The sequence below is a fragment of the Brachyhypopomus gauderio genome, chromosome 10, assembly GCF_052324685.1.
Source record: "Brachyhypopomus gauderio isolate BG-103 chromosome 10, BGAUD_0.2, whole genome shotgun sequence".
Lineage (NCBI taxonomy): Eukaryota > Metazoa > Chordata > Actinopteri > Gymnotiformes > Hypopomidae > Brachyhypopomus > Brachyhypopomus gauderio.
In genome coordinates, this window is record NC_135220.1 from 9,044,669 (window position 1) to 9,066,002 (window position 21,334).

At 43.5% G+C, this 21,334-nt stretch overlaps 1 protein-coding gene and 1 long non-coding RNA gene across 2 annotated transcripts in view; both read left to right on the forward strand.

Moving 5' to 3' along the window:
* The first annotated feature begins 1,642 nt into the window (after positions 1-1,642).
* The window catches only part of dscama (Down syndrome cell adhesion molecule a), a 73,632-nt gene continuing 53,940 nt past the window's right edge, over positions 1,643-21,334 (forward strand). Inside the window, exons 1-3 of the mRNA XM_077019261.1 lie at positions 1,643-1,744; positions 6,144-6,461; positions 6,690-6,833. Coding sequence (XP_076875376.1) covers positions 1,702-1,744; positions 6,144-6,461; positions 6,690-6,833 — 505 coding nt within the window. The 5' untranslated portion in view covers positions 1,643-1,701. The remainder of the gene's footprint in view (positions 1,745-6,143; positions 6,462-6,689; positions 6,834-21,334) is intronic.
* On the forward strand, positions 11,120-20,789 carry LOC143525393 (uncharacterized). Its single transcript, XR_013133634.1, has 6 exons — positions 11,120-11,552; positions 13,913-14,037; positions 19,233-19,395; positions 19,636-19,828; positions 20,027-20,134; positions 20,694-20,789. It is a non-coding gene; the product is annotated as an uncharacterized LOC143525393 (long non-coding RNA).

A 21,334-nucleotide genomic window follows, 5' to 3' on the forward strand; every position in this document is an offset into this window, starting at 1 on the left:
AGTCCTGACACTGTAACCTTGTTTAGATTGGTAAATATGTTCCCAGTCACCAGAACAGAGGTTCCTCTCCACACCGTGTAACTGAGTAAACATGGAACATATATGTTCTTGTGTTTATTTGTTTTTCTTTCTTTTTGGCTAGTGTTGATAGTGATTAGGTCAGGCAGAAAGGGTAAAATATTAAAATATTTTTAAAGCTACCCTCAACAGTTTTATAATATTCATTAAAATTGTACAGTAAACCATACTATAAATTCTATATTTTTAAAACAAATAGTAAAAATATGTGTTTTAAAAACAATTATACTTTTTAATTTTTCCTTATGATTTCTTTCTCTTTAAACATGCAAATAGCAGAATCTTTTTTTGACCTGTGCTAAATTACATTTGACCTGTGCCATGGACGTAATTTTGTAATAAAAAGTGGGGGGACATGGATTCATCGCTATTTAAATATTTGGTTTTAACCGTAAAAACTGGGGGGGACCAAAACTGGCTTTTGAAAAAGTCCCCCCGTCCCCAAATTATGTCCGTGACCTGTGCTAAATCAGATATATTTGTGTACACTGTAATTTGGATGTTTCATGGGGTTGTGTATGATGTCTGGCTGCTGAACACATGTGTGTAGTGTTACAGCCAACCAAGGATTTAAACAAGCATTTGTATTAAAAAGGACAGAATTTCAACACCCAGAAATGTGAAACATTTTCAAAGATCCCAGCCAATTAAAGTGTTGCTAGCCTAGGGTCTGTTATGTTTTCCATGCCTTTCTATCAGCCTGTCCCCAGAAGTGATTATGCTAATTGCTGTTTGATCAGATGATTAAATTATAATTTGATTAATCCTGAGCACTAAATGCTCTGAATACATTTACATATGCTTGGCTCCCTCATGTCTCAGAACCTCCCCTGCCACTGAATCAGCGTGAGGGAGAAGGGAGGCCGACTAGCACACTAGCACACCATTACTGGAGCAGCAACGCTGGTGAAGGAAAATGTAGGCTATAGGAAAAAAGGAAAAGAATGATTGTTTAAACCTTATTTTAACCTTGGTTCTTCTGTTCTCTCAGAATAGGTTTTGTTTTGTGTGTGTGTGTGTGTGTGTGTGTGTGTGTGTGTGTGTGTGTGTGTGTGTGTGTGTGTGTGTGTGTGTGTGTGTTTCTTTTTGCATGTGAGTCTTATGCATATAGCCTCAATTTTCCAAGTGTCCATCACAAAGATTTATGGGTGTGTCAGATGGGCAGTCCCTGGGGTAATATACCAGAGAGATGAAAACAGTGTCCTAACTGTCCCCACAGCAGAATAGCCACCTTTTTTTTCCTGGAGACGTATGCAGGGCAGGACACGTGCGATTTCGCAGGTACACACGTACATCTTGTCGGGCGGGTTGGGTTGTTCTCCACCCGCTACGGAGATGGGGGGGGTGGAGTGGGGGTGATGTAGCACTGCAGAACAAATCTCAAAATGGAGTAGACCTTCCAGCGAGTATAGTGGGAAGGGGGACGAGATGAAGAGAACGGGTGGGTGGAGAGCGGGAGACAGAGGGAGGGAGAGAGAGAGTGAGAGAAAGTGAGACAGCTCTTATTCATATATGTCCATGTAACAACATAATCCATAAGCTGATATTAGAGGTGCTAACGCTAAAGAAAGTGCGGTGTGGGAAGAGGAACAATCTTAGCGTGGGGTTTGAAAGGAGCGGGGCATGAGGATATTGGCCATTATCTTTCTCCAGTGCATCTTGAATGGTGAGTGGTATTTTTATGTGGCCTAACTTATTAACTAATTATAAATTTCTACGCTAATATCAGTGGTAATGATGGACAGAATGGGGGATGGTGTGAAGAATGAGAGAGAGAGAGAGAGAGAGTGCAAGAGAGAGACAGAGAGAGATTTTATGATGAAGCTAAAAGGACAGGATAGTGATACCTCATCGTTTGACCAGCAGTCACATGTAAGCTCAGGAATGTTTGGTCTTGTTCTTTGTTTCAGACTGATATGGCTTAATGCTCAAATGCAGATGGACCTACTGTGAATTAACCGGGGCATTGTTATTCTGAATGGGATGTCTGATATATTTCAAAGTAGTTTTTGAGAGAGTGAGTCAGTGCTCTCAGCTTTAAAAAGGTAGCTTTATATTCAAAGAAATCATAAACTTCCCTATGAGATTTCGGTTTGAAACAATTATTCTGGACATGTTGGTAATATGTTAATAGTCTTGACTCCAATACACTAACACTATATAATGCTTGTAAATGTCAGTGTCTTAATAGTTTTTCATTGTTCATTTTCAAGGCTAATATAATTTTGGAAAATTCATTTAACAAATATTATCTAAATATAATTTATGTAATTTATTTATTTTTATATTATTTATCTATATAATTTATATTATATTATGTGTCTAAATGTTTTAATATAAATGTATACAAATATAATTATATGAATATTATTTATATTTATATACATATAATAATATTTGAACTGATGATTGTGAGTGAGCTCTGTTTGCAGGCTCATTATTCTTACACTTCATTATTTTGAGGGGTTTAAAACTGAGTCAACCAGTGACAACCAACAAGCAAGAGAAATCCGACACATTCCATTTAATATGTCCACACACACGGCCTGTTAATATGTGCTTAGCGTGTGTCTCCACACACACGGCCTGTTGAGATGAGATCTGCGGTGTTGCGTGTTTGAGGCCAAGTGTTGTGGATGGAGCTCAGTTGACGATCACAGAACGATTCCTCGTCTTGCCCAGATTCAGACATCAACATCTCCCGTAATTGATTTGGATTTACAGAGGTCGTTTGATCTCGTTACCGTGACTGGGGAGGCCGCAACGAACATTTGCTCTGCCGCTATTCCGATGATATTCAGATAATATTCAGATTATCTCACTTAAGAGATGGAGGAGCGAAAAGAGAGAGAGAGAGAGAGAGAGAGAGAGAGAGAGAGAGAGAGAGAGAGAGAGAGAGAGAGAGAGAGAGAGCAGCTTGGCTTTTCCAACGGGAGCCCTCATCGCTGGGCTGCTCTCAACATCACAGGCATATCCACATCTTTACACATTGCCAGTGAGCAGGGGGCCATTAACTGTGTCATCGGGCAGCACTTAATATTCATGGGATCAAATTGGGAGGCGGAGCTCATGGATCTGTGTGCAGGGCTCTGTGTGCAGGGATCAGTGTGCAGGGATCTGTGTGCAGGGCTCTGTGTGCAGGGACCTGTGTGCAGGGATCTGTGTGCAGGGATCTGTGTGCAGGGCTCTGTGTGCAGGGATCTGTGTGCAGGGACCTGTGTGCAGGGATCAGTGTGCAGGGATCTGTGTGCAGGGCTCTGTGTGCAGGGACCTGTGTGCAGGGATCTGCTGCTGCCCCAGGGCAGGTGGGGGAATGTCAACTCTATGCTAGCGCTCCTACTAACACCCCCAGCCCCTGCCTCACCCACCCTGGACACACTCCAAACAGCACTGGCTTAATACCCTTACACTCGCTGTGCTGTGCTAGCTCTAGACGCCAGGGACACCCAGCCGATGGGCAGCGCTCAGGCAGACGACACAAGTGCAGTCCCGGCTGGATGTGGCAGTGGCCCGTGGCCGGTGATTATGGTCTGCGTTGCCAACATGGGGCGGGACCCTGTGTTCTTGTAGCTTGACTTCTGGCTATGAATTCATTCACTGTGGCCAGAGCCAGTCCTGTGTTGCTCTCACTGCTGTGGAAAAGAAGAATATTCACAAAGAGAAAAATTACAGTCAATCCCATGAATGAGGATGATGATTTGGTTAAACGGCGTTTGGTGTCTGGTGGTGCGTCAGGGTGCAGGTCCCTGTCCTGTGGCTGTAACTGTGCTTTCTCCACTAGTATCAATCGGCACATTCACCTACATAAATTGCCTGGCCAGTCCTCAAAAGCCTCCTACAATGGCTGCTCACACACAGCAGACACATGGCGTCGTGTTTCAGAGTTCAACAAATACTTCTGCTGTATGTTATGAGAAAAGGTGGAATAATTTCAATAATTTATTTGTTTACAATTAGAACCAACGATGTGAATTTCTAGAAAAATGTTTGCTTGCCACAGCGGAAATACAGGAATGTTTCAAAGGAAGCTCATTTGTTTAATGAAGATTTTTTTCCTTTTAAAATTTACAACTGAAAATGTCTCAAAGTAAACTGAAACCAAATATCAGTGATGGTTTATTTGAGGGGGGGCAGAGTGAGGGGTTGGGGTTGCTCTTTTGACATCATAAAATTTAAGTAATTTCATTTATACATCTCACTTTTAAATGTATCGGTGCATCACCTATATTGTAGGACCTCAGTATGCTCCCTTCAACCACCTCTGTCATTTATTTCCCAGCATGCACCTCTGCGGGCCCCCCAGACCCCCGTTCTAGTCCCCTGCCAATCACCTTGACTACGATGCATGCTGCCCTTGAGTCCCCCCCATCCCCCCACCTCCCCAGCATAAGCGGCTACACCAGCCCTGAGCTTCACGTGTATCTGCCATCTGGGATTAAAACATTCACGGCAGGGAGACAAAAAGGGAGTGACACCCCAGTTGTGCTGCAAGCAGAGCGCTTTAAATCAGCCTGTACCGAAAAACTCAGATGTTGCTGTCAGGAATAAAAAGCCTAATGAATTATACATTTATCAGCATTCATATTTGAACAGTTCTGCTCATTTTTATTTGATGGTCATTAGATTATTAGATGTTTTTTGGGGGAACATTTTTGATAGAGTTTATTACATCTCTTTTTCGATGGCTTTTTCGAAGAAGGTTCTTTCTGAGAAGCTGTCAGGCATGTTACTTGCACACCTTATTGTAACAAGTTAAGCCTGCAGGTATAAAACTGTGGCTTAATAAAATGTTCCTTTCGGCTGCCCCCGCTCTGTGTGGCCATGGTGCTCGCTGATCTAGTTCTTTCACTCAGACTTTATCTGTTGCCACTGTGAAATGGTGATTGTTCCTGATATTTTTTTTTTGGTATCATCAAGACGTATATGTAAAAAGTAGGTTTTTTACTTTAAAATGTCACTGCACATTGTTGAAAGGTTTTTTGTGCAGATGGTTTTATGGCAGTAATGTTCCATACTAAAGGCAGGAACTATTTTAATTGCTTAAGATCTATAGAGTTTTGTTTTGATCCTCCGCTAGCATTAAAATTTGTATAACTGAGATTTTTAAGGTGCTTTCTTTAAATGATGAAGAGTTGTTGTTCTAGGCCTAGTGTACTGTAAAATGATCTCTCGCTAAAATCGCTCTATTGCCCATCTAAGAAACTAATAAGATCAAAGAGCCCAGAAATGCTCTACAGGCTTACGTGATGAGACCAGTGAATTGGTGCCTAAATGAATTCAAACACAGGAGTAAAACTGAAAGTGATGAGTGGTGACCAGTATAATAACTGCACAACCTGCGATTGTTAGAGCGCACAGGGACACACCGACCGCCCTGACCTTGACCAAGAAGCGAAAAAACTACGAATGCTTTTACGACTTCAGTCCCACGAGCTCTTCATCCATCAGAGCTGTGCTGGAGGTCCATCTTGCGTGGGGAAGGGCCATGAATTTTTCAGTTGTTATCAAAAATGCTCTGAGACAAAAGAAGCTGTAATGCAGTGTGAATGTTATGTATAGAAGTTGCTCTGTTTTTTTTCAGTATATCAGGGTTTAAAGGTTACCTTAAAAACCTTTATGGGGGTGGGGATTTTGAAGGAGCACAGGCTCAGAAGTGCATGGGGGGGGGGGGGGGGGGGGGTCAGTTCATTGTTGAGATCTGAACTTTCAGAGAAAAAGTTCTTTGGTCAAAAACTATAGTTTTACCTTTATTGTATAAAACATTTGGTCAGGTTAGAGTTCTCAAATGTGTAATCTGAGTGAAGGTAACATGAGAAGATGGATCAGGTTCAGAATCTTAATAAACTGATGAGTGAGTCAGGACAGTTGAACTGGTGACAGACTTAATAGAAACGAGTCTGGACTAATACAGCATCCTTGTCTGAGATGTGCTGAAAGACCTTTCTCAGAGACTCATTAACTTTCCTCACAACCCAGTGAGCTGCAACCCACTACAGTGTAGCCTTGCATGACTGCAGACGCGTGATCCAGCAGGTCCTAACGTACCTTCTCCGTGTTCTTCGCAGTTCTCAGTGAAGACCTACATTCCAGCCTGTATTTCGTCAATGCATCTGTGCAAGAGGTAGTGTTCGCCAGCACCACAGGGACGCTGGTGCCCTGTCCCGCCACAGCTGTGCCTCCGGCCACACTGCGCTGGTACCTGGCCACAGGCGAGGAGAGCTACAACGTCCCCGGGATCCGCCACGTCCACCCCAACGGCACACTGCAGGTCTTCCACTTCCCCCCCTCTAGCTACAACAAAGTGATCCATGACAACACGTACTACTGCACGGCGGAAAATCCTTCAGGGAAAATTAGAAGCCAGGATGTTCACATTAAGGCCGGTGAGTGTTGCTTGGGTTATTTTTTTCCTTTTATTAGCACCACGTGTAATAATACTTTTACTTTAGATTTTAGCAATTCAACTTTTTTTTCCAATGGGCAACTAGCATTAGACAAAAAATACATATTGTTATGTATGCAATTCATTAGTCAAATCACTGATTCAGCCCAATTCTGAATAAGGTCTCTGTTTGTGTCTTCTGACTAACACCTTCTTGTTCCCGATACAGTCTTACGAGAGCCATACACAGTGCGGGTGGCGGACCAAACAGCCATGAGAGGCAGCGTGGCTGTCTTCAAGTGCATTATTCCTTCTTCAGTGGAGAAATACATCACTGTTGTGTCATGGGAGAGGGACACGGTGCCAGTCACAGGTCGGTTTCTGCTGCTAGTTGCTTCTCCATGTGCATTTGTTGAGCTTTGACACACATGCTGTTTTATCCCGAGCATGAGTAAGTTGCTTGTCAGATTTAACAGTGAGTTTAAACAACATACAAACATAATCCAGGCAAGAGCAGTAAAATGATCGTTACGTTTCTACGTTTCGGAACCCAGGACAACACCAAGCACAGGCGTCTGCTGTTGTCTGACTCAGTCTAGCTGGCCTGTCCCGTCCTCTGCGTGCTTACCAGAGACGCCCCTGACCACCACGTCTCTCAGATCTGCTGGGTTGACCCAGTTGGCTACCCACTGAAGCCAGGAGAGAGAGCGGTTTGGAAATTCGCATCGGTTAAATGGAACACTCATCCGCACAATCGCCACCCCCAGGGGTAGCTGCTCTTTTATGGGGCATTTAGCAAAGCTCAATAGAGAGAAGCAGTGTCTCTATGGTCGAGAACTGGGTGGCCATTTTGCCTGTTCAGAGATGTGACATTATCGGAATGGTTTAATAACCTTGCAGCAATGGTAAACACCTGAGAGCAAATCAGAGAGCTTTCCCAGCAGTACAGAGTTCTCAGAGTTATTCTCTCCTAGGATTTATGTAGTAATATCCCTTTATGTTATATAAACCTCATGGTTCCCACCTAATGAATTAATGCCTATGTGCAGAGTCATTAAAGTCGATCTGCAGCATTAAGTAAGTGCAGTTTTGTGCAAGCTGAGGTTTGTCTGTGTTCACTGAGTGGAGCGTGTCTGGGAGCGTTAGCCAACCAGCCATCAGCGGGGCTTTTCTGTGGTAAATATTTGATGAGATAGGGCAATATTTCACAAACAAATAGATTTTAGACACAATTCATTGCATGTGTCATACTGAGGAATCATCAACTCTTCACTCTTCACTGACATTGCAGATGGAGGACTTTAGAGTGGTGTGTGTGTGTGTGTGTGTGTGTGTGTGTGTGTGTGTGTGTGTGTGTGTGTGTGTGTGTGTGTGTGTGTGTGTGTGTATGTGTGTATGTGTGTGTGTGTGTGTGTGTGTGTGTGTGTGTGTGTGTGTGTGTGTGTGTGTGTGTGTGTGTGTGTGTGTGTGTGTTTCTGTGTGTATAACTGCAATACCTTCTGTCCTTAAAATATTTTTTGTTTTCTGTCTATCTTCAATATTTCATGACTAATGGTTCACATACACAATTTTAAATGAAGCTACACCATTCTCCCTTTCAATGAAGAAAATCACATTTCTGTTCAGCAATGTTTCTATGGTCTGTAAATAGTGACCTCTGTCTATCTGTTCATAGGATCACAAATGTCTTGCCTGGGTTTGTACAGGGAGGCATCATGAGTTTACGTCTGCAGGGTCCTACCACCCACCTCATTACGCCCTCAGCTACTGTCATCAATTCTGCCATTTCAGTCGTAATTCTTGTGTCAAAACACATGTATGGAGGTGTGAGGTCATCAAGCAACCTTCCAGTTCCGGGGCATGTGAAGTACTGGCAGAACATTCGTTTATTATTCATGGGGAGCATTAGGCCCCTGGCCAGAGAGGGCAGAAGGCCTGGTGTGGCCCCGTAGTCCTGTGGCCCCGTAGTCCTGTGGCCCCATGGCCCCGTGGCCCCTGCGCTCGGCACTGTGGGGGTGCTGTGGTGCTTCTCCGTCAACATTACACACACAGCCTCAACAGCAGGACTTGTAATTACCACTATAGAGATGGAGAGAGAGGAGAAAAGAGAGAGAAAGGGGGAGAGAGAGGAGAGAGGAGAAAAGAGAGAAAGGGGGGAGAGAAAGAGAGAGAGGAGAGAGCGGAGAGAGGAGAAAAGAGAGAGAAAGGGGGAGAGAGAGAGGAGAGTGGAAAAAAGAGGGAGAAAGGTGGAGAGAGAGGAGAGAGGAGAAAAGAGACAGAAAGAGGGAGAGAGAGAGAAGAGACTATTTTCATCTCACTGTAAGCCACATGTAGGAACATGTTAAGAGATTAATGCGGCACAACAAGAAGCATTTAATACAATGTGTGTGATAGAAACTTTTGTATAATATGGGTAAGATTAAAGTGTGAACTCACCCTTTTAAAAGAATAACGTACTGATGGAGGAGAGATGTTGTAAAGTAATATAAAAACTGTCAGTGGTCAGTGCTGCATTCTGTCAGATGCGCAGAACAGCCCTGGGGTTTGGCTTACTGAAGTTGATAATACACCGGCGACATTACTGAGACAGCGTCCGTTTAGTGCTTTGTGCCACTGACATTTTGCAAACCATTAAGCAGCAAGTTGACTGTTGCCCTGGATTCACAATTCACTGTTGTAGGGAGGAGGAGCAATGTTCATACCCCGCCCACCTAACGAGGCAAATTTAACGAGCGGCTGCTAGAATTAGCATATTCATTACCACTGATCACTGTGGATCACTTGGATGTACATGCCAGTGCTCAGTAAATGCCCCTGCTCATAAAAAATCAACCAGCCATGGGTAATGACGGTGAGAACAACACACCATTACAACTATTTGCATATAACATTTTTAAAAGCCTTAGAAATAGGTATGCTTGACTGCATAAAACCTGCCTTATCCAGACTACACATCAGGCCAGCTATGTGGGACAGCACTCCAGCAGAATTCAAATGGAGTCCAGGAACACTGAGGGGCGGGGGTGGGGGTTAGGGGGGGGGTCTGACAGCTTTAGCCCCTCCCCTGAGCGGCTGGTGGAAGGAGGACGAACAACATGGCTGCCCTCTCCACCGGTGGACCTCGGAAGGAGATGTAGGCTATGAGAGGCCGTCTGCTCCCCTCTCTGCCGCAGACCCACCGCGGGCCGGTCGGAGGCTCCACTGTTTTTACCTTTTCCGTAATACTATTCTGAGGGAAATGGGTGAGTGGGCCTGCGGAGAACAGCCTGGATAAACAGGCGACGCAGAGACACTCACTTCCTCTGCAGCCAGAACGCTTAAAAACCTCTTCACCAGTCTCCACCCAGACGAGCAGCACTCAGTGACCTGCTCCGTCTGCACCGAACTACCGGCTTCTCTCCCGCTCATACTTAGCAGAGAAGGGCTTAGAAGCCAGAATAAAAGGAGATACTTGTGAACAGCGGAGGAGGGGCGGTGGCAGCATTGGGGGTGGGAGGTGTGGGGGGGGGTGAAAAATCAATACCTTTCTGCATTAATCATGCTGTGGGTGCCAGAGAGAATCATGGGTACATGCATTTGTGCATTCACACTGGGTGTTTTGAATCTGATGCACTGAGTGGCTCTCTTAGTGTCCAGTGTGTTTATTTCCAGAGAAGTAGAGACATTTAAGTCTTTAGCCCTGCTGATGCTGTTCTAACTATAGCTCAAATGGTCTTAATGGACCCAGGCTAATTGCCCATAGCCTTTCGCTATAGGCTCTGGAATGAAGGAATCAGAAACGAAAATAAATATGGCTGTTAGAACAATGTAATCAGATTAGCATATGTTGACCCAGATGGGTCATAAAAACGATCATGAAATGATTAAGGCTGATCCCATTTTGTTACGGGCTTCACATCTGCGCAACCCTCTTTGCCCATGAATGATTAGAAAGTCAGAGGCTTTATTCTGGAGAAGATGGAGATGATTCCAGAGACCATGAGGACTGCGCAGTGCATAATCTGTAATAAACAGCACTGGGATTACACTGCCACGCTGCAGCTCCGTCGCATCTCCTCAAACCTGCCGCTCTCAGAAGCCTTTGGATTATAGCGCTGTGTGCAGCTGGATCATAGCCAAATGGCCCAGATCCAGAGCCCAGCTTAATGATAAACGCAGCGAGGGCTAATTAAGGTAGCGGAGAGCCATTCACGTCCACTTACAAGCACTTGCAAAACACCTCACCAAAATGTTCCAGTCCTTGAGGAAAGAGAGAGAAAGAGAGAAAACCCCAACCCCAACACTTTGATGCCGCACATACTAGATTTCTGCAACACAAAATCATCCTGGACAGACCACAAAGGGCATGTAGCAGTGTGAATATGTTAAAGACTTCAGTCGCCATCAGTGCCTCATAAACTGCTATGGCATTATGACCAGGGGTGAAATGATGGAGTGACCTTTGACCCCCTCCACCGTTATATCCTGCAGTCTTGACATATTTGCCCAGGCTGTGTTAGCCAATTAGAGTGGACGGCCGTGACTACAGTGGCTTATCAGCTGCAGGCAGCTGCTGCTCTGTGTTTGAGGGAAGGATTGTGTGTGTGTGTGTGTGTGTGTGTGTGTGTGTGTGTGTGTGTGTGTGTGTGTGTGTGTGTGTTGTTTTTGTGAAAAATCAGTACAAATGTCATAATACACAGTCACGAAGTTAGGACTCATGTAAAAGTCAGTACCAAAAACCATGTCCTAACTTTTCTGACGATGCTACGGTGTTCAGAGAGGTATAATGTATCTCTGTAATTGATATCGCGAAAGTACTAAATTTTAACAATCGTCAGAACAAATCTGGGTGTGGGTGTGGCAATTTGGCTGAAGTGTGTGCACGCCACCAGCGGATTATTGAGGAACTGCAAGCAAAGCCACGCACACTTCGGAAGACGCGTCAGCTATTCCCGGATGTGACGTCAGTAGTCTACTAGGAAGCATCCAATCCATCCAATACTCATTAGATAAACAAATAATCCTTCGAGCGTTCGCGGCAAAATTACGTCACGTTTTTCCCGGGAAAATTGGAGAAGTTGGACGGAGAGCTTTTATTACCTGCGTGGATGTGGTAAGTTAAAAAACATATTTTTTTCTTGTTAATGTTTTTAGAGTATTTGACAACCTTATTATATACGTGTCTATATTAATTTGTTTTTCTTTCTTCATGCGCTTAGAACAAATTACTTTTAAATGCGTTACCTAGAGTGAAACACTTTGCTGTTAAATTCGTATGTTTAACCTGGCAAGTGTCCGTCCAGTTTATCAGACTTAGATTTCTTTACGAGTTATTTTATCAGTATAAGTAACAGCAAGGGATCCGTGTTATGTAGTTGTTTTTATATAAATTATGTAATAAATTTGACATCTTCGAATTAGATATATCCAAATCTCCACTTAGTCGATTCAGCTCTCGTCAGTCATCATAATTGGGTTTTTGTTACACGCCGCTTAAAGCTGGGCGTACACTGTGCGATTTTTGGCCCATTTTCAGCCGATTTTTCACTCGTGTGACTATCTTTGCGATCGGGCTGAGTTTCGGCTCAATCGCGTGTCGTGCATCGTATAGTTTACACAGGTAAACGAGGAGCGATTCACACCTCACGACCAACTCCCGATCAGAAATCGCAGCGTCGCAAGAATATCAAACATGTTTGATATTCAAATCGCTCCTCGTGAGAGTATCGCACTGTTGAAGCAGCTCTACGAGCCGACTCTCCTTTTAAACCCTGCGATTTAGTCGTACAGTTTGAGATGGAGCTGAGTACACCATTTAAAATATCGTACAGTGTATGCCCAGCTTTACTCTGGCTCCGTGTCAGTTCCTTTGCGCGAGCGGTATTACATGCTTTTTCAACACGGCAGAGTGGGGGAAGGGTGGAGACAGTTGTGTAATGGCGGACGTCAGAAAGTTGTGCTGAATTTAAACATATATTTACACATATATAATTTATTTAATTGTTAGGAAAATGTATATTTTGAATGTATATTTTGAACATTTCCAGAAATATTCCAAATACTTAGTCGATTGAGATCTGTAATACGCTAACCCTAATCCTGTCCGCATTAGAATGGGGGAGGAGGGGTGCCAGTTACGTTTCTCAGCTTTGCAGAGTGGGGGAGGGGTGGAGACTAAGCAGAGAGGGGGAGGAGTTAGGGTTAGGGTTAGGGTTGGAGTGGCGAGTTCTGAACTTTGAGGGATTTAGCTGGGCAGTGCAAGTTGCTGTTCGGGTGGGGGAAGGTGCACTGGTGACGTTTGCAGTTGTGAAATGGCGGACGTCAGAAAGTTGTGCTGAATTTAAACATATATTTACACATATATAACTTATTTAATTGTTAGGAAAATGTATATTTTGAATGTATATTTTGAACATTTCCAGAAATATTCCAAATACGTTGTCGATTGAGATCTGTAATACGCTAACCCTAATCCTGTCCGCATTAGAATGGGGGAGGAGGGGTGCCAGTTACGTTTCTCAGCTTTGCAGAGTGGGGGAGGGGTGGAGACTAAGCAGAGAGGGGGAGGAGTTAGGGTTAGGGCTAGAGTGGCGAGTTCTGAACTTTGAGGGATTTAGCTGGGCAGTGCAAGTTGCTGTTCGGGTGGGGGAAGGTGCACTGGTGACGTTTGCAGTTGTGAAATGGCGGACGTCAGAAAGTTGTGCTGAATTTATATAATGTATGTATGTATGTATGTGTATATATATATATATATATATATATATATATATATATATATATATATATATATATATATATATATTATGTATGTATGTATGTATGTATGTGTGTATATATATATATATATATATGTAATTGTTAGGAAAATGTATATTTTGAACATTTCTAGAAATATACCAAATATTTAGTCGATTGAGATCTGTAACCCTAATCCTGTCTGCATTAGAATGGGGGAGGGGTGCCAGTTACGTTTTGAGCTTTGCAGAGTGGGGGAGGGGAGCAGAGGAAGCAGAGTGAGGTATTCTGTGAGAACGAATCGCTTTATAAATAGTGCTGTGAAAATAGGGTTTTTTTTTTTTTTTTTTTTTTTTAACTCAACTTTAGTTTAGGAAATAATGGTTAATTGCAGTTTTAAAGAAGCAACGATAAACAGACATTCACTTACTGGAATTATCTAAAGTATTTATGTATTGATATTTCCAAATACATATTTTAGAGGCGATCAACATAAAGGCAACATATTTAAGTTAAAGCTGTAAAAATTGTCAGTGTCTGGTCTACATATTCAAAAAGAACATCCAGTATTCTGAAAAGCACGAGGGCCTTTTTGTGTTTGTTTTGAAGTTATTATGCTTCTAGAATTTTTTATTGGAATTAAGATTGGAATTGGAATTAAGATGTTTTTAGGCTGACCTAAAATGAATAAACATTTAATGTTTATTTCCATGTAATTCAGAATTTTATTGTCCCTAGACAATCCTGTACAAACATGTCAAAAAGAAGAACCAGGCTTAGTCCGGTAGAAGATGCTACTGGGCATGTTATTTCTCAAAAAGATAAACCTTGGTTTGAAGAAAGACTCATAAATGCATATAAAGGTAAGCCTTAATTCATGAGTTTTCCTTAATGACTTCATGATTTGGTTTAGCACATGAAGGTGAAGTTCTTAATTGAAGGTTTTCAAGTAGACACATCTCTTCATCCACATTTCACTACATTAAGCCCACACCACCATACCCAGTCTACACCTGGCCCCATTGACACCGTTAATGTGTACTCCGTCCCACCAGTTCCATATAAATTTTTACCTATTTCATCATCAAACACTAATTACAGAATAGATCCATACTGGCACACTGTCATGCCCAACTCCGCCCCCCTCGATTGTCCTGCCTTGTTTCCCCATTGCCATAGTTCCCTTCTGTCTGTCACGCCCCTGTCCTCAGTGTTCCCACCTGTGTCTTGTTTAGTTTCCCTGTCCCAGTGTATTTTAGTCCTTCTGTTTCAGCCATCTGCGTCAGTCATTGTGTTTGTGAGTACTCCTTTATCCTGCCCTGCCTTGCTCTGCTCTCCATTCCGTGTAGTCTCTCTGTCTTTGTCTAGGTTTTGTTTTCTAGAGTGCTTTGTGTTTTTACATCTACCTGTTTTCCCGTGCGCTGATCTCTCCTTGCCTGCTTATCGTTTCTCCCTTGCTTCCCCAGTATTCCGGTTTGGTCAGTTCTGTTTGGTCTTCCTTATGTTCCTTACCATGTTTCCTACTTGCCCGTGACATTTCTGTTTCCCTCTGAGCTCATTGTCTTTTGCCATAGTCTATTTTCCCTGATCTAGTGTTCCCTACCTGGTTATTCTCTCGTAGTTTTATGCTTTCAGTCTAGCGTTGTCCTTCCGTCATTCCACCCTCCCGATAAGTGTTCTGCATTTAAGAATATAACACGAACACAGTAACTAGATTCCTGTGTTCTGTACCCCTAGTGTTTAAAACCGTATGTTTTATTCTGTTCTTTTATCTCGGTTGATTATATTAGAAATATGCATTCGTGGTTGCTTGTATGTCTGTCGTCTTGAGTTGAACTAGGTCTCTGGTAGCATGTTTAATATTTTTGTTCTGGTAGTGTGTTGCTTGTTTGCTGTGTCATTAAGTTTATGTACCCTTTAGTGTACATCCCCTTCTACCTGATTGTTCTCCTTGGTTCTATTGTTTATTTCATTTAATAAATTATTTTAAAACTTGCGGTTGCGTCACACCCGCCCCTTGATACGTTATACACACCCAGTGACTAATGCCATCCCCAGCCCCACTTGCACTGTTAATGTCCACCTATGCTATAAGGCACCCTGTGTAACTATAACTCACGGACTCCACTCTAGCTTTATTACCTCATCCTTACACCCTGACCAACCAACCTCATCCTTACACCCTGACCAACCAACCAACCTCATCCTTACACCCTGACCAACCAACCAACCTCATCCTTACACCCTGACCAACCAACCAACCTCATCCTTACACCCTGACCAACCAACTAACCTCATCCTTACACCTTGACCAACCAACCTCATCCTTACACCTTGACCAACCAACCTCATCCTTACACCTTGACCAACCAACCTCATCCTTACACCCTGACCAACCAACCTCATCCTTACACCCTGACCAACCAACCTCATCCTTACACCCTGACCAACCAACCTCATCCTTACACCCTGACCAACCAACCTCATCCTTACACCCTGACCAACCAACCAACCAACCTCATCCTTACACCCTGACCAACCAACCAACCAACCTCATCCTTACAACCTGACCAACCAACCTCATCCTTACACCCTGACCAACCAACCTCATCCTTACACCCTGACCAACCAACCAACCAACCTCATTCTTACACCCTGACCAACCAACCAACCTCATTCTTACACCCTGACCAACCAACCAACCTCATTCTTACACCCTGACCAACCAACCAACCTCATCCTTACACCCTGACCAACCAACCAACCTCATCCTTACACCCTGACCAACCAACCAACCTCATTCTTACACCCTGACCAACCAACCAACCTCATCCTTACACCCTGACCAACCAACCAACCTCATCCTTACACCCTGACCAACCAACCAACCTCATCCTTACACCTTGACCAACCAACCAACCTCATCCTTACACCCTGACCAACCAACCAACCTCATCCTTACACCCTGACCAACCAACCAACCTCATCCTTACACCCTGACCAACCAACCAACCTCATCCTTACACCCTGACCAACCAACCAACCTCATCCTTACACCCTGACCAACCAACCAACCTCATCCTTACACCTTGACCAACCAACCTCATCCTTACACCTTGACCAACCAACCTCATCCTTACACCTTGACCAACCAACCTCATCCTTACACCTTGACCAACCAACCTCATCCTTACACCCTGACCAACCAACCTCATCCTTACACCCTGACCAACCAACCTCATCCTTACACCCTGACCAACCAACCTCATCCTTACACCCTGACCAACCAACCAACCAACCTCATCCTTACACCCTGACCAACCAACCAACCAACCTCATCCTTACACCCTGACCAACCAACCAACCAACCTCATCCTTACAACCTGACCAACCAACCTCATCCTTACACCCTGACCAACCAACCTCATCCTTACACCCTGACCAACCAACCTCATCCTTACACCCTGACCAACCAACCAACCAACCTCATTCTTACACCCTGACCAACCAACCAACCTCATCCTTACACCCTGACCAACCAACCAACCTCATCCTTACACCCTGACCAACCAACCAACCTCATCCTTACACCCTAACCAACCAACCAACCTCATTCTTACACCCTGACCAACCAACCAACCTCATCCTTACACCCTGACCAACCAACCAACCTCATCCTTACACCTTGACCAACCAACCAACCTCATCCTTACACCCTGACCAACCAACCAACCTCATCCTTACACCCTGACCAACCAACCAACCTCATCCTTACACCCTGACCAACCAACCAACCTCATCCTTACACCCTGACCAACCAACCAACCTCATCCTTACACCCTGACCAACCAACCAACCTCATCCTTACACCCTGACCAACCAACCAACCAACCTCATCCTTACACCCTGACCAACCAACCAACCAACCTCATCCTTACACCCTGACCAACCAACCAACCAACCTCATCCTTACACCCTGACCAACCAACCAACCAACCAACCTCATCCTTACACCCTGACCAACCAACCAACCAACCTCATCCTTACACCCTGACCAACCAACCAACCAACCAACCTCATCCTTACACCCTGACCAACCAACCAACCTCATCCTTACACCCTGACCAACCAACCAACCTCATCCTTACACCCTGACCAACCAACCAACCTCATCCTTACACCCTGACCAACCAACCAACCTCATCCTTACACCCTGACCAACCAACCAACCTCATCCTTACACCCTGACCAACCAACCAACCTCATCCTTACACCCTGACCAACAAACCAACCTCATCCTTACACCCTGACCAACAAACCAACCTCATCCTTACACCCTGACCAACAAACCAACCTCATCCTTACACCCTGACCAACCAACCAACCTCATCCTTACACCCTGACCAACCAACCAACCAACCTCATCCTTACACCCTGACCAACCAACCAACCAACCTCATCCTTACACCCTGACCAACCAACCAACCAACCAACCTCATCCTTACACCCTGACCAACCAACCAACCAACCTCATCCTTACACCCTGACCAACCAACCAACCAACCTCATCCTTACACCTTGACCAACCAACCAACCAACCAACCTCATCCTTACACCCTGACCAACCAACCAACCAACCTCATCCTTACACCCTGACCAACCAACCAACCTCATCCTTACACCTTGACCAACCAACCAACCAACCAACCTCATCCTTACACCCTGACCAACCAACCAACCAACCTCATCCTTACACCCTGACCAACCAACCAACCAACCTCATCCTTACACCCTGACCAACCAACCAACCAACCTCATCCTTACACCCTGACCAACCAACCAACCAACCAACCTCATCCTTACACCCTGACCAACCAACCAACCTCATCCTTACACCCTGACCAACCAACCAACCTCATCCTTACACCCTGACCAACAAACCAACCTCATCCTTACACCCTGACCAACAAACCAACCTCATCCTTACACCCTGACCAACCAACCAACCAACCTCATCCTTACACCCTGACCAACCAACCAACCAACCTCATCCTTACACCCTGACCAACCAACCAACCAACCTCATCCTTACACCCTGACCAACCAACCAACCAACCAACCTCATCCTTACACCCTGACCAACCAACCAACCAACCTCATCCTTACACCCTGACCAACCAACCAACCAACCTCATCCTTACACCCTGACCAACCAACCAACCAACCTCATCCTTACACCCTGACCAACCAACCAACCAACCAACCTCATCCTTACACCCTGACCAACCAACCAACCAACCAACCTCATCCTTACACCCTGACCAACCAACCAACCAACCTCATCCTTACACCTTGACCAACCAACCAACCAACCAACCTCATCCTTACACCCTGACCAACCAACCAACCTCATCCTTACACCCTGACCAACCAACCAACCTCATCCTTACACCCTGACCAACCAACCAACCTCATCCTTACACCCTGACCAACCAACCAACCTCATCCTTACACCCTGACCAACCAACCAACCTCATCCTTACACCCTGACCAACAAACCAACCTCATCCTTACACCCTGACCAGCCAACCAACCTCATCCTTACACCCTGACCAGCCAACCAACCTCATCCTTACACCCTGACCAACCAACCAACCTCATCCTTACACCCTGACCAACCAACCAACCTCATCCTTACACCCTGACCAACCAACCAACCTCATCCTTACACCCTGACCAACTAGTTTTGAAATGTACCGTAGCAGATTATATCCTTGTCAGCTTTAGATCCAGCAGCCCTGGGTACTGTTCTGCAGCCCTTTGCAACATATATCTCAATTACTTTTTTTAACCCAATAATTTGTTGGTTATTTTATACAACCATTTCTATTTGATGCCTGAAGATGCTTAGTCGTTACTGTCCTCTGCTTACATGATCAATGTACATGTTAGAGCTCTTTATTTAGCAGCAGCATCCTCCAAAATCTTTGCATTTTAGATTCATTGTCTTTAAATTAAACAAAAATGTCCTTTACATTTAATTTCTGTTCTATTTTAGGAAGGGGAGTGTTTGCCCTCATGCACATTGAGAGTGGATGCTTTGTGCTTGAATATAAAGGAAAACTTATTTCACAAAAGGAGAGTTTTAAAAGACAAAGAAGATATACAGAAAAACAAAATGGGTTTTTGTTTGACTTTGAGTGGAATGGAAGCTCATGGTGGTACGTCACGCTGTAAATTTCTAAACATTTCTCTGTTAGTCTAGTTGCTAACTTGCATGCAAGATAAAATCACATTGTGCCTGAAATGTGCTGATTTTGTATTTTTATTTTTTCAGGGGTTTATCTATAGTAGATATTAAAATATTTTGTGCAATTGGTATATTTCCTGTAACATACTACTAATCCATCAATGTTCATGTATTGAGTGGAATACATCTAAGATAAGAATGTTTCTTTCAGCATTGATGCTTCTGAAGAGGATGGGACACTTGGCAGGCTTGTGAATGATGATGCAAAAAATGCCAACTGTAAAATGAAGAAAATTGTAGTTAATGGCAGGCCACACCTGTGTTTATTCGCGATCAAGAATATACTCCCGGGGGAAGAAATAACATACGATTATGGAGACAGTGCTTGGCCGTGGCGTTCACTGGTGAGTAAAAAAAAACACTGAAAAACAATATATGGGAACGATCATCTCTTGCACCATATTTGGGCACCTGTTTGGGTAGTTTGTTTTTGTATCTGAGATAGAGATGTGATGGATGACGGTGTTTAGCTGAATGTTAGTAAAATGTTACACAATTTTACATGATTTTGTATACTAATTGACTTTGTTTTGTCATAAAAGGTTAAAGTTAATATTTCAAAGAAAGACATGTTACAGAAAAAACGTTTTGGTGAACCTGAACCTTCTCTGGCTTCTGAGAGACTGGAACAAATAAACACTATTTCACAGGTACAATCTGTCTATATACTCAACACTCACTTAGATGTCCTGAAATAACATTCAGAGGCACTGTTGGGGTGAAATTTAAATAACCTGCTAAGCCTTAATGTGCTTTGACTTTTTATTAATAAATTTTCTGAAGGTTGATGGCAAAAAATTCTTAATGGGAAATTTTTAGACTGGTGTAGAGTCTACAATGTCATAACAGTTGTCTGTGTGATGTCCTAATTGTTTGTGTATTTGTTTTGCTGTTTAACATTTTTCTATGTACTAAACACATTTAGTTTTTGCCAATAATGTTTAAGATAGCAATGGAATTTGTATTTTTACATAGTTTTACAATAGCTGAGATGTGCAGAGAGCATATTTCACCAATTCTGATCAGCTTGAAGTGTAAATTGTCCTGATATTGGACTGGACCTGAAAGTGTGTGTGTGGTCCTAATTATTCACCTTGGCGTAATTGATGTTTAATAAACTGTAATTGATCCTGCTTTAACTACTAATTGTGTTTTTTCTGCTATTGTGGCATTATTAATGGTGATTATGAAATATGTGTGTTCATTTAGAATGTCAGCAGTGACATGCAAGAAGACAAAATGACCAGATCTCCTGGTGAACCTGAACCCTCACTGCCTTCTGATGGGTGCACACCTGTCCCTCCTGCTGAATGGGTAAATTTGATAGCAATGGAATTTTTATTTTTACATAGTTTTACAATAGTTGAGATGTGCAGAGAGCATATTTCACCAATTCTGACCTGCTTGAAGTGTAACTTGTCCTGATATTGGACTGGACCTGAAAGTGTGTGTGTGTGGTCCTAATTATTCACCTTAGCGTAATTGATGTTTAATAAACTGTAATTGATCCTGTTTTAACTACTAATTGTGTTTTTTCTGCTATTGTGGCATTATTAATGGTGATTATGAAATATGTGTGTTCATTTAGAATGTCAGCAGTGACATGCAAAAAGACAAAATGACCAGATCTCCTGGTGAACCTGAACCCTCACTGGCTTCTGATGGGTGCACACCTGGCCCTCCTGCTGAATGGGTAAATTTGATAGCAATGGAATTTTTATTTTTACCTAGTTTTACAATAGTTAAGATGTGCAGAGAGCACATTTCACCAATTCTGACCTGCTTGAAGTGTAACTTGTCCTGATATTGGACTGGACCTGAAAGTGTGTGTGTGTGTGTGGTCCTAATTA